Below are 12,363 nucleotides of genomic sequence, written 5' to 3'. Positions count from 1 at the left end.
TTTCAATGCAGTGAGCTCTTAAAGAATATCGCAAGAATCACAGAATGCAGCACATGGCATATATTTTATCCTGTTAGGTTGACGTTTTAGAAAGGAAGGGAGCAGCCTGTTTTGAATCTAAAAATACTAAAAAAAAAAAAATTACATACTTATAAATCTCTCAATCAAACCTGTTAGAAATCCATTAAAATGATTACCATTTCATTGCCACTTCTACTATTATGCTATACTAGCAAACATAAAACTTCGTTATGGTAAGACACTGATTGAAATATGTGTAATATCTGAATGCAGTAAGGAGTGTGCAGTAAAGAGCATTTCTACTGTACATAAAGTGATAATTTTTTTGTCAAATAATTAAACTTTAATGCTAGTTTTTGAGTTATCAGAAAGAGGCTGCGGTGATTAGTGAACAAATCACATTTCTGTATTTATAAAATAGCTTAAAGAGTTGTTAGTAATTCTTAAATTCAACCATTAAAATTAGAACACCACACACACTCATAATTAAAATGGATTTGTTTATTTATGCAGTGGTTTTTATTGGTACACTGGGGTAGCACTATATCACAGATTTCTAAAATGTGTTCAAAAGACAAATAAAAATTAATCAGCATGAGCATGCATTGGAGAGTGGTTTGAAAAAACAATCAAAGATCCAAAGCAAATAAAATGGAAGCTAAAGTATGTTCCATGACTGGAGAGGGACCCTCTTTGGTTTATTTCAGGATAGAACCATAGTCTGGAACTCTGGGAGAGAAAAACAACGGTATTAATGCAAAGCCATCTTACGCACATAGCGTGTCAGAATTGAAGAGTAACAAATTATCTCTGTATATTCCTTTAAAATTATTTTAACGATACAATTAACTTTGTACTAGAAAACCTTTCAATACAAAGAAATGGAATTATATACTATATGTGACGGTTCTGTTTCTGAGTGACCGAAAAGTGCTATGAACATGAGGAATCTTGGAGAAGAAGAAATGCTTTGAAACGTCAGTTTAACCCTAGATAATTATTTTTCTATTAGAATAATGCATTTTATACCTAAAACCATTTTCTTTTCCAATATTACATTCGATATTAGGTTGTTCTAGAAATTTTTTGACATTGAATTAAATTCATGATTATTTCAACTGTCTTTAAGTCCTTAACTGTCTGTAATAAAAAGGTAAAAAATGACTACTTTAAATTTCTTGTTTTAGATTTGACTTTCTTTAATAATTTTCAATAAGGGTGCGGTGACGCAGTGGGTTGGACCACAGTCCTGCTCTCTGGTGGGTCTGGGGTTTGAGTCCTGCTTGGGGTGCCTTGTGATGGACTGGCGTCCTGTCTTGGGTGTGTCCCCTCCCCCTCCGGCCTTATGGCCTATGTTATCGGGTAGGCTCTGGTTCTCTGGGACAAGTGGTTCTGAAAGTGTGTGTGTGTGTCTAATAATTTTCATTCACTATTCTTTACTGCGTGTTCAGGTGAGGTTTCTGGGGTCCGGAGCCTATCCTACACTTACAGAGCATTAAGCAAGGCAGGGTAGACCCCGCATGGGATGCCAGTCCATTGCAAGGAAAATTAAAATGAGCGTTCCAACAATAAATAAATTAAATAAGTAAAATATATATGATAATATAGGCCAAAAATCTATTGCCAGGCATCTGATTATTTTAATTAATCACCCTAGATACTGAAAGGAAATAATGTTTTAGGGTAGTTACCATTATCTAACATTTATAAACAGGCTGCATAACAAGGGTATGGTGGAAAATAGGAACTTTGCTTAAATTTATTGAAAGGTGTTTGGAAATATATTACAGGAGCTTAACAGATCACCAGATTTCAAATTACAGTATTGCAGATCTTAGGTCAGAATAACCGTAAAGAGAAAGTTCTGCAGTACTTGCTATAACTTAATTCCACTGAGTGCCTTTACATCTGAACCAGAGACATAGTTGTAGCATCAGTAATACTGACAGCACCATCTCCAAATTAGGTATAAAACTGTTTGTAATTATCTCTAAAAGCTTCTCCATAAAACACAAAATTTAAGTTTTCAGCATGGAAGAAGGAAATGGGTACGTTGACATTTTTTATGTAACCTGGTTCGCGGTTTTACAGTGTAGCCACACACACACACACACACACACACACACACACACACACACACATTTTCAGAACCGCTTGTCAAATACAGCTAAAAGCTTGAGGACTCCATTGCTTTCAAAGGAAAAAAAAAAAAAAAAAAAAAACACATCTGGAAACCCTGATGCAATCTGTTTTCGTATCCTGTAGGGTAGGGCAGATTTCACCAAAATGCTGTGTGTGAAGTTATACTAGCTGCTCATCAAAGCAATATAGCTTAATTTTATACACTTTTATCCTGGAATTTCGGTGTCTTTAACATGCTTACATTAATGACCGAGGCCTAGTCTTAGTGTGAGCATTAAAAGAAGTTCTCACCCTGCACCCCAATCTTGCCATCACTGTCATCATCCCCAGCTGACAGTAAAGATTTGGCTTCTTTTTCAGTCAGCAAGCGAGCACCAGGGGAGAACTTCTGAAGAAAGAACCTAACGAATAAAAAACAACCATTTATTGATATCATAGATAACTCTATAAAACAAAAATGCATACAACTAAAACTGTTTAGGTATTTACATCCTTTTCCAGCTTTTATATTTGTTCCTAATTTGGACCAATTTTAGGAAAAAAATCAGAAAGCAGGACTCCACAGAAATCATATGTGTATCAAAAAATGCTTTGCAGATCATTGATATAAAAGTGAGAAGTGAATACAATAAAAGTCACAGATGTTCAATGTACATAAAATAGACCAAGCGTACGAATGTACTGACTTGAGCTCTTCTTCCTCAATGTAACCACTGTCATCATCGTCCAGGATACGGAAAACATCCTGCACCTCCTTGGGGCTCTTTTTGCTCAAGCCGCACAGCTGAAAAAACTTTTTATAACAAAAGGAGTCTGGAGCTGGGAGGGCAAGAACAACAATATGTGATGAATTGCTTAAATGAGGGAAAATAAGACCTTTCAGTACCAACTGAGGATCTTCATATTAGTGAAATGAGATTACGGAGGTCTAAATCAACCAATAACCACTATTTTAATGGAGACAGCTAGCTACATCTCTTATTTAGATGTGTAATGAGTTGAGCTTCAGAATAACAAAATAGTTTCAACAAATAACAACTGTCAAAGAAATTATACAACCACTGGTTTTGCAATACTGCAGTCTATGAGACACATGGAAAGTTTATGTATAGCCCATTCAATCTCTGTTCCAGGTTCACCTTAATACATTTATTTGTTTAGCAGATGCTTTTCTCCAAAGCAGCTTCCAATGAACTCTATGTAGTGTTATCAGCCTTATTCACCAAGATGACTTACACTGCTAGATACACTACTTACACTGGGTCACTCATCCATACATCAGTGGAACACACACACACACACACTCTCTGTGCCACTCACACACTAAGGGGGAACCTGAACAGCATGTCTTTGGACTGTGGAAGGAAACCAGAGCACTCGGAGGAAACCCACACAGACACAGGGAGAACAAGCAACCTCCACTCACACTGAGTAGGGATCGAACCCACATCCTCTTACACCATCAAGGTGCTGTGAGACAGCAGCACTATTCACTGCGCCACCCATAGACCTTACTCTATGCTCTCAGTGATTATTTACAGATATTTTATAGTCTGAGCAATTTGGGATACCTTACTCAAGGATTTTACAGTTGTAGAGGTCTGGGCAGGCAAACTTCAATCTTAAGATGAACTGTAAGGTAGCACAGCGCTTAGAGCTGCTGCCTTGTACTTAAATGACCCCTGTTTGAATCCTACTCCTTACTGTAATTATCTGGAGCAAGGCACCTATTCAAAATTGCTCTGGTAAAAGAAAAAAGTGCATAGCTGTAAACATGTGTGAATGGTAAGTTGCTTTGGTTAAAAGCTTTACCTAAATATGCAAATGAATGAAACATGCCTGTCCTTAACAATAAGGCTACCCATTGCCACAGATAAGGACATCATAGTAACTTATTTTTTTAATGTAGGCCCATTTGTTCCATCTTTGCCAAATAAACTAGAACATCTCAAGGCAGACTGTATTTGTGCACTGAAACTGTTTTCATGTGTAACACTTACCTTGGCAGTCCTTAATAGCATTTTCAATGGCCTCAGCGGAAAGGATAGAAGTGAGTGACATATTAATCCTGTTGGAAGCACAATACTGTAAATATAGCATAGTTGCTCCTGAAAGGTTCAATCTGTGCACTTCCACTCAGAAATTTGTAAGATATAAGGCAATGTTATTGGTAAGTTCCAGATTACCCAAAAATGCATGCAAAGTCCTTTTCACCAGGCATCGAAATTGCCAAATACTGTCGTTTGAGAAACTAAATGTTGCCACATAAACCTGGGGGCAACATGGGGTTAAAGGTATCGGATACACTGTAACATACTGCAGTGAACTGATTATCATTATGTCTATCAGAATGCTTTGCCTAACAATAAGAAAATGCCGATCTTGAGCTTATTTTACCTTTTTTCTACTAGTGTTCTTAGTTAAAATCAGTCAAGTATAAGACGTTTGAATAACTCTGATGAAAAGTTGAACAAATCTTCCAGAAGTCTCCAAAAAAAAAAAAAAATCAGACCTTTTCACCTCTTAAAAGTTAATCTTATTCATATTTTCCCAGGTGATGCAGTTCTACGAATACAGCAAAGTCTAAAAGTTCACATGTTAACTGCGCTGCCGGACGGGACGGAACGTACTGTCCGATACCCAGCATGAATAAAGTCATTCTAGTGAACCCAAACTCCAGTTAAATCACCTACACAGGCCTTCATCGCCCGTCATTTTCTCTGCGCATTCCAGTAAAAATATTATCATGACACCCTATCATTATTTCGTGAAGCTGAGGCAACTTACCATAAGGTTTTGATCGCGAAACGCTACGCGTCTCGGAACAAAGTGCTGCGTTAGGGCTGCGACGGCACGCGCGATCCAGGCATCCCAGGGGGGTCCCGGCGCGCGGCGCATCTCCCACTCCCTCTCGGGACAGTGTCGTGTCGTGTCGTGTCGTGTGTCGGGATCGCCAGTACTTACCGCGTGGACGTGTCCGCCGAGCCGCTGATCCACACACAAGTAAGGCTAAGTGGTTTCCGCCGGAGCGCCAAAAGTGCCCTTATATACGGTCCGGCCCCGCAGACAATGAGCAACGCTTGAGTTACCTGTGCGCGTATCGAATTCGAGTAGCGCGCTGCTGCCTCTCCAGTTTCTTACCTAACTAATTAACCTTTACTATTTATATTCTCCGCAGCCGGCGGGAGCACACAGGCTGCGGGCATCTGCAAAACCCCCTGTAGGTGGCAAATTAAGTAACAACAAGTGCTTTTTCTCTTCTACTACCCCACCCACATCACACCACTCCAGAAGAATCTTCTGCTCCTCATTTTTGAAAGAAAGAAAGAAAGAAAGAACAAATTCATAGATATGCTGCATGGCATCATGGTCAGTTCAATTTCAGATGAGCTCAAGATGCATTCTCTATTTGAATGAATCCAGAATAATACAGTTTACATGCTCATTGCAGCGTTGCTAAAATAAATTTGAACTCCAGTTCTGATTCTGTATTCACGGCAGATGGACTCAGACCAGCTCCAGGTTCTCAGGCTTACCTGCCATGCCAGTAAGGTAAAACTGGATTTGTTGACGAAGGAATGTCAAGACAGTTTGGCTTAATTTGTCAGACCGCAGAAGGATATACCTTCTGTTTTTTGTCTTAAATTCAGAAATGTCTGAGATCATGATGTGCTGCCAAACCCCAGCTCCATTACACAAATTGAAATCAATGATTTTGCTCATAAACATGTACATAATGTTGAAGAGAAAGAAGAGACAGAACAGCTGAACCTCCTTTTTTTCTGAAAGTGCATGAGCGTTCTGTAGGAAGGCCTGCATCACATAGCAGCTCCACTGAAATGACCGTTTCTTTCCATCTTTCAGAGGCAAAAACAGACAAAAGAACAGGTTATGTTCCAGTTTATTTTAAGACTGAAAGTGTATAAATAGTCAAATTAAATGTATTTGCAGTCTGTTTACTGGAGTTCTACACATTCCATGACAGTGCACAACCCACAACCCTTAACTTTTGAACTGGACCATATACTTAAATAAAAATGAAGTGTAAGGAGAAAGTACATCTAAAGGTAAGGCACTTTTTTTACTTTATAGTGGCAATTCCACAGTCAGAGTTTAACCACAACAAATGGTCTTGTACCCTATTGTGCCCTGTGATTCCAGGATAGGGTCTGAACCACCACAACCACGACTTGGGCAAGTGGTTAACAATCGTGAGTGAATAACTGAGTTACATACACTTCAATATGTACCTCAGACAGGCTATGGAATTATTCAGTGTTTATCATTTTGGTCAACAATTTGTTTCTCAAATATCTTTATCAAATTCTCAAAACCATTTAATGACATACAAAATATTAATTTGGACATATTCCTGTTACCAATGTCTTGATCCAAAGCCATTTGTTAATGAAACACAACCAAACACACCGAGGTTGATTTAAGCGATTAACGTAACACTTCACAATCATGAAATTAATTTCAGAAAAATTTCTGAAGGGTGGAACTGGGTATAGAACACATCAAATTATTCTTAGAGGCGATACCACATATCACATAAATTCTGATTGTTCAGGCATAAAGTGTGGGATGACCCAATTTTAATTATTGTTTTTTTTCTTAAAATTTTCATTTAAATTGTTGGTATCTTTATATAAAGATGGATCAGCTCATTGGAAATATTAGTCTGGTATGCTTGTTCCTATCTGCGGAACAGTAAATATACAGCAAATGTCATCAGTACTGTACTCTTCACTACTATAGATGTTTTCTCTGTACATGCTGAGTCCTCTTTTGAGGAATAATTTCTTTGCAATGTATTTGTTTTTCTATTGAAATGTAATATTTTAAAACTAAGGCAACTTACAGTCAAATGAAAAAAATTCTTGAAAATAAGTTTCTGTACGGCTTGTAGAAAGAGGCAGATGAGAATGGACATTGGAGCCCATGGTGCTCCTTACTTTCCCAAGCTGATGTCACTCAGCACAGTGATACTTCACCACCGATACTGTTACAACCCAATGATTTATTTATTCACATTTACTAATTTCTTTACAAGTGTCTCGTCCTTCCCGCTCTGTGACTGAGCAGCCGAGCCTCTAGTTTGCATTTGCTGGGCAATAAACTGACCACTTAACAACCATGCCTGAAACTGAAAGGTGCCAGGGCACAGTCGTACATACCCCATTGTATTACATGTATATAATCATTGAGTTTTTTCATTTAATGCAATCCATTGTTGAAGAATGAAGGAGTAGTTTGGTAGAGAATTTTTGCCAACCCCTGTACATTACAAGAAAAGAAATGTGGCGTGCAGTGCTCTGGGTTCGGATGGGGCGAAGAAGAATGCACAGGCAGCGTTCGTTAGGAACGTTTATTGGAATGCCGACACACAAGGAAATAATGCTCTTGGTCGAAGGACCCCATTTCTTCAATGACCTTCACACCAAACCAGCCTGCTTAGCACCCCTCAGGCTTTCTCCTCTTTCTCCACCACTGGCAGATGCAATCACCCCCCTTACTGTATAGGGGTGGCACAATGAGTAGCGCTACTGTCTCACAGCACCTGGGTGGTGTGAGAGGATGTGGGTTCGATTCCCTGCTCAGTCTGTGTGGAGTTTCCATGTTCTCCCCATGTCTGTGTGGGTTTCCTTCCACAGTCCAAAGACATGCTGTTCAGGTTCACTTAGTGTGTGAGTGACAGAGTGAGTGTGTGTGTTCCACTGATGTATGGATGAGTGACCCAGTGTAAGTAGTGTATCTAGCAGTGTAAGTCATCTTGCTGAATAAGGTGTGTGAGCTAGTAGCACTACACACAATTACTCGGAAGTTGTTTCGGAGAAAAGCATCTGTTAAATAAATGTAAATGTATATTCAACCGGGGGGCGCGGCGGTGCAGTGGGTTGGACCGGGTCCTGCTTTCCAGTGGGTCTGGGGTTTGAGTCCCGCTTGGGGTGCCTTGTGGCAGACTGGCGTCCTGTCCTGGGTGTGTCCCCTCCCCCTCTGGCCTTATGCCCTGTGTTGCCGGGTAGGCTCCTTTTCCCCGCGACCCCGTATGGGACAAGCGGTTTAGAAAATGTGTGTGTGTGTATATATTCAACCAATTACAATGGATGTGTTCTCCTGCTCAAACCCACAGCAATGTGGGTTGTTATAGTGTTTAAACCCCCACACAACCTCCCCAGTCATAGTATCACAATCCATCACCTTACTTACATCTTCTGTTAAAAAGTCTTAATGGGGAGCGAACCTCACCTGACAGCAGGTGTTGTCCCCCCACCCCACCCCCAAGTGGGCTGCAAGACAAAAATGAAGTGCTCAGACCTTCAGAACACTCCTCGAACCCCAGCCAGGCTCTCACATTTCTTATGTATGAATTGAACATGCAGAGCTGTGCCTTTTCGGTGCATGATTATTGAAACTGGGGACGGTTTATAATGCGGTATTTTATTGCAAGAAACAACAGCAGGATCTCTGTCAAAATTGATCCGGTAGCTTGTCACGTTTAAAACTATAGTTTGTGGAGCTTAAAGCAAAAACAATTGTGGTTCACATTTTTCTGTATTTGCTAAATTTTGCCTTCCAAAATTATTTTGTATTAAGTTTCCCTTGTAATTGAAACAAACCCCTGCGACATTTGTGGAACATGTAAGAATGCGATCAATGAAGAGGAATAAACAGTTTGACAGAAGAAACGGGAGCACTGTATGAACGAGCAACCGTGTAGCGGAACTCGGTGCGGCGCCATTCGGGCTCTTCGGCGCTCAGCGCTACAGGCTGACGTCACATGGCTCACGCGCCACCTCGTGGTTCCCTGGCGACACGATCGCTTCTCAGAAGCTGAACCTCATTTATTCATTTAGCAAACGCTTTTCTCCAAAGCGACGCACGTTACATCTCACAGAAAACACATTACTGAATAAATTTCTCAGAGGCAACTGAACGATTCCAAACGTGTGTATGAAATTTTCTACATTTACTTTATTGTGTGCTGGTAAGTTAGTGCAGGTATTTAGAACCATGGTGCCTGGTTAGGCCTTTTAGTCTCTCCAAACAATTTACTTAGCCATCCTAACAGCAGGAATGCCTTTGCATTTAGATTTTTTCCTATTCACACTAAAAGTTTCTAAGTAGAACGTCCAGATCACCTCCTGTCATGACCACCTTCTCAGACCATGACCAAAAAATCATACCCTCCGCAGACATGGGTACGAGCTGAGCCGCACGGATTTCGCTACATTTCATTTGAACCATATTAGTGTTCTTTAATTATCTGAAGCAACTCATCTAAAAGTGTTTGCACGCTAAGCAACATACTATGATTTAAAGTTTTGTACTGCAGAACATTCTTATGTTATCAATTCAAGGTAAGTACCTCGGTTAAGGTACTGCAGCAGGAGGTGGAATTCAACGATGCGGTTTTCTAAAGTGGACAGTAAGTAATGTCCATTTACTGTAAAAGTATTGTATCTAAGTGAACAGCTTGCACCAGGACACCATCCGCTACTCCAAGCAGTGCATTTCATTGCAATATTCTTAAAGGAGGAAGGACGTTATTACGCTTATTAACCCATCAGTGAACTTTCAGTGATGGAATAACAGGCACTTAACCAGTTAAAGGAAACTTTAAAAAAATTGTTTATGTTGAAATCTATTTTGAAATGTATTGAAATTGATTTGTATTTATGGTTGCGGGCAGCAGCACGGTGGCCCTTGAGGTGGCTGGTGACTCAATATTGCACATATTGTGTGAATGTGTTACTTTTTGACACACTGGTGTCCCATCCAGGCTGCACTGTGCTTTTTGCCCTATGCTCTAGGAAAAGCTCCAGACCGCCACAAATTTGTTATTGAGAATGAATGAATGAACAAATGAACGAACAAATGCACGAATGAATGAATGAATGAATGAACTTATGTAGTGGCACTCTGATGGTAAGTTACTAACTTACACCAGTGCATGGTTAAAAGTGACCTCTTCTGGTGGGTCATTGTCTCTACATGGGGTTGATTAAAATACTGAGTTCTAGTTAACCATTAGTTGGATTGGAAAAGGTCTGCAAACAATGTTGCTCAATTCTTTGATTATCATTTGTTGGTTTCGGTTGTTTATTTTGATTATTTGCTTTACACTCAGGCTGTAAACTCAAGCCCTTTTATTCACAGACTTGTGAATAAGGTGCAAGACCTCCCTGTTGCAACCAAACACAAAAAGGCTGTCAAACTAGATGGTCACTGCAGTGTGTAATGTGCTTTTAACAAGTAATGCTTAATACACGAGGGGGTGCGGTGGCGCAGTGGGTTGGACCGCAGTCCTGCTCTCCGGTGGGTCTGGGGTTCGAGTCGCACACACACACATTTTCAGAACCGCTTGTCCCATACGGGGTCACGGGGAACCGGAGCCTACCCGGCAACACAGGGCGTAAGGCCGGAGGGGGAGAGGACATACCCAGGACGGGACGCCAGTCCGTCGCAAGGCACCCCAAGCGGGACTCGAACCCCAGACCCACCGGAGAGCAGGACTGCGGTCCAACCCACCGCGCCACTGCGCCCCCCAGCTAATGCTTAATAGGAAACCCCAATTTATTATACATCCAAATGACCTCACATCCCTATTCTACACATGATCTTAGGACCTGAAGTCAAACGTGTGTGGACGTCCACTTTGGACTCCAGCTGCTTAGACACAAAAACAGTCATTTGCACTGTGTTCCCATAGAACTAAAACAATAAATAATATTGAAAGCAAATATTTTGTCTTTATGTTAGAGCTCTAGGGGCAGATAGCAGATGAAAAAATCATTTGAAATCATTCATGTAACAACTTGTCTGGCATTGGTGAATCAACGTAGATTATCACTAGTACATTAGGCTTGCTTGAACAAATAATATTCACTTTAACTTAGCCTTTTCCAGAAGTGCATTAAGTATACATTTTCATCCAATGACAGAACTGTCTTTTGGATACCATTTACAATTCTTCATCTCAGAGTCTGAATGTCATTATTTATCATAATATAATAAGACTCTAAGTGCAACCCTGAGGTTATAAACTTGGCTAAATTAATTTATGGCTATCAGCTTTCTTGAAATATCAGCCATAGACAGTTCATATCTCAAAATGTTGAATTTAATAGAGGTAGCGGAAGGTTAAAATGCCATGCTGATTATTTTCTTTAGCCATTTTCATTTTTCAGTTTAGATGGTGCATTTTTACTTGATGTTATGGTGATAATTAGGCAATTTTTTAAAAAATTAAGCTTGGCACCTATTTGTGTTTTTAGATAGCTTTCGGAATACCTTGGAGACTGTGAGGCCATGCAGACGTACATGATGGCGGCCATGTGGCACCAGCTTGACAGCACCTTCACAGTTTGCTTCTACTTGAGCAGGCAAGCAAAAGTTTCCTGTGGAGACTCCCACAGAGGTTTAAAATCCACTGGCAGTAGGACACAGTGAAGAACTCCACCAGTTTGTACCGATAGCTCCACCTCTATGCCTTATGTGACATGTACTTGCATTGCATCACAGTGTTTTTTTTTCAGACGGTATGAAGATTTTCCTCCCCATGAAACTCATCTATAATCCCCAGTCTCGCACTTTTCTGTCCACATCGATTGGTAGCCGGCAGGTAGCACTGGAACAAGAGGGCGTAGACTTCTCCAATTAACACCCTAGTCAGCCCACGACTATTTTTGACATAAGTCACACAGTGTAATACAGGGAGCGTAATGTCTCCTGCTGCTAGGCATCTGATAGGCCTATGGCACGCACTTAGCAGCAGACAACCTGTCCTCCATGCCAGTGGATTGATGCCAGCAACATTGCTGTAAAACTTGACCTCCCAATTTGTTGATGACATTCAAAGTGACTCAGACTGCAGCGTGGGGAAGAGCACTTAACCTGCACACTGGGTGGGTACCTTTACCTTCATATACTTCCAACATGATGATACCTTTATTTTTCAATGTAATTAGAAAAAATATTTATGTTAATTGATATTTTATATTTTTTTAGAATTATCATCAGTTTTGAAAAAGTGCATTTCGTTTCAGGTATTTTGTATGAAGATGAATGTCAAACTCATTGCATACATGAAACTAAAATTAATCTGGTCTGCATATGAAGAGTATTAGTTTTGAACTAATTGATAACTATAAATTTCTATGTATTTCATGCAAGTGAAGGCATAAATAAAGGAAG

At 40.1% G+C, this 12,363-nt stretch overlaps 1 protein-coding gene across 3 annotated transcripts; it reads right to left on the bottom strand.

Annotated features, from left to right (window-relative positions):
* Nucleotides 1–539: 539 nt before the first annotated feature.
* On the bottom strand, nt 540–5,368 carry pvalb9 (parvalbumin 9). 3 transcript variants are annotated; one of them, XM_018761572.1, is made up of 5 exons: nt 4,951–5,368; nt 4,164–4,231; nt 2,850–2,982; nt 2,455–2,564; nt 540–750 (listed from the first exon to the last, which is right to left on the bottom strand). In XM_018761572.1, exons 2-5 carry the CDS (start codon nt 4,222–4,224, stop codon nt 725–727), a joined length of 330 nt encoding a protein of 109 aa, XP_018617088.1. In that variant the 5' UTR covers nt 4,225–4,231; nt 4,951–5,368; the 3' UTR covers nt 540–724. The 3 variants fall into 3 exon arrangements, with proteins under 3 accessions (XP_018617088.1, XP_018617089.1, XP_018617087.1); XM_018761573.1 differs by having other exon boundaries at nt 5,128–5,368; XM_018761571.1 differs by lacking the exon at nt 4,951–5,368 and having other exon boundaries at nt 4,164–4,292.
* Between the last annotated feature and the right edge of the window lie 6,995 nt (nt 5,369–12,363).

Source organism: Scleropages formosus, chromosome 20 (genome assembly GCF_900964775.1).
Source record: "Scleropages formosus chromosome 20, fSclFor1.1, whole genome shotgun sequence".
In the NCBI taxonomy this organism is placed as follows: domain Eukaryota; kingdom Metazoa; phylum Chordata; class Actinopteri; order Osteoglossiformes; family Osteoglossidae; genus Scleropages; species Scleropages formosus.
This window is presented reverse-complemented; position numbering and strand designations above follow the sequence as displayed.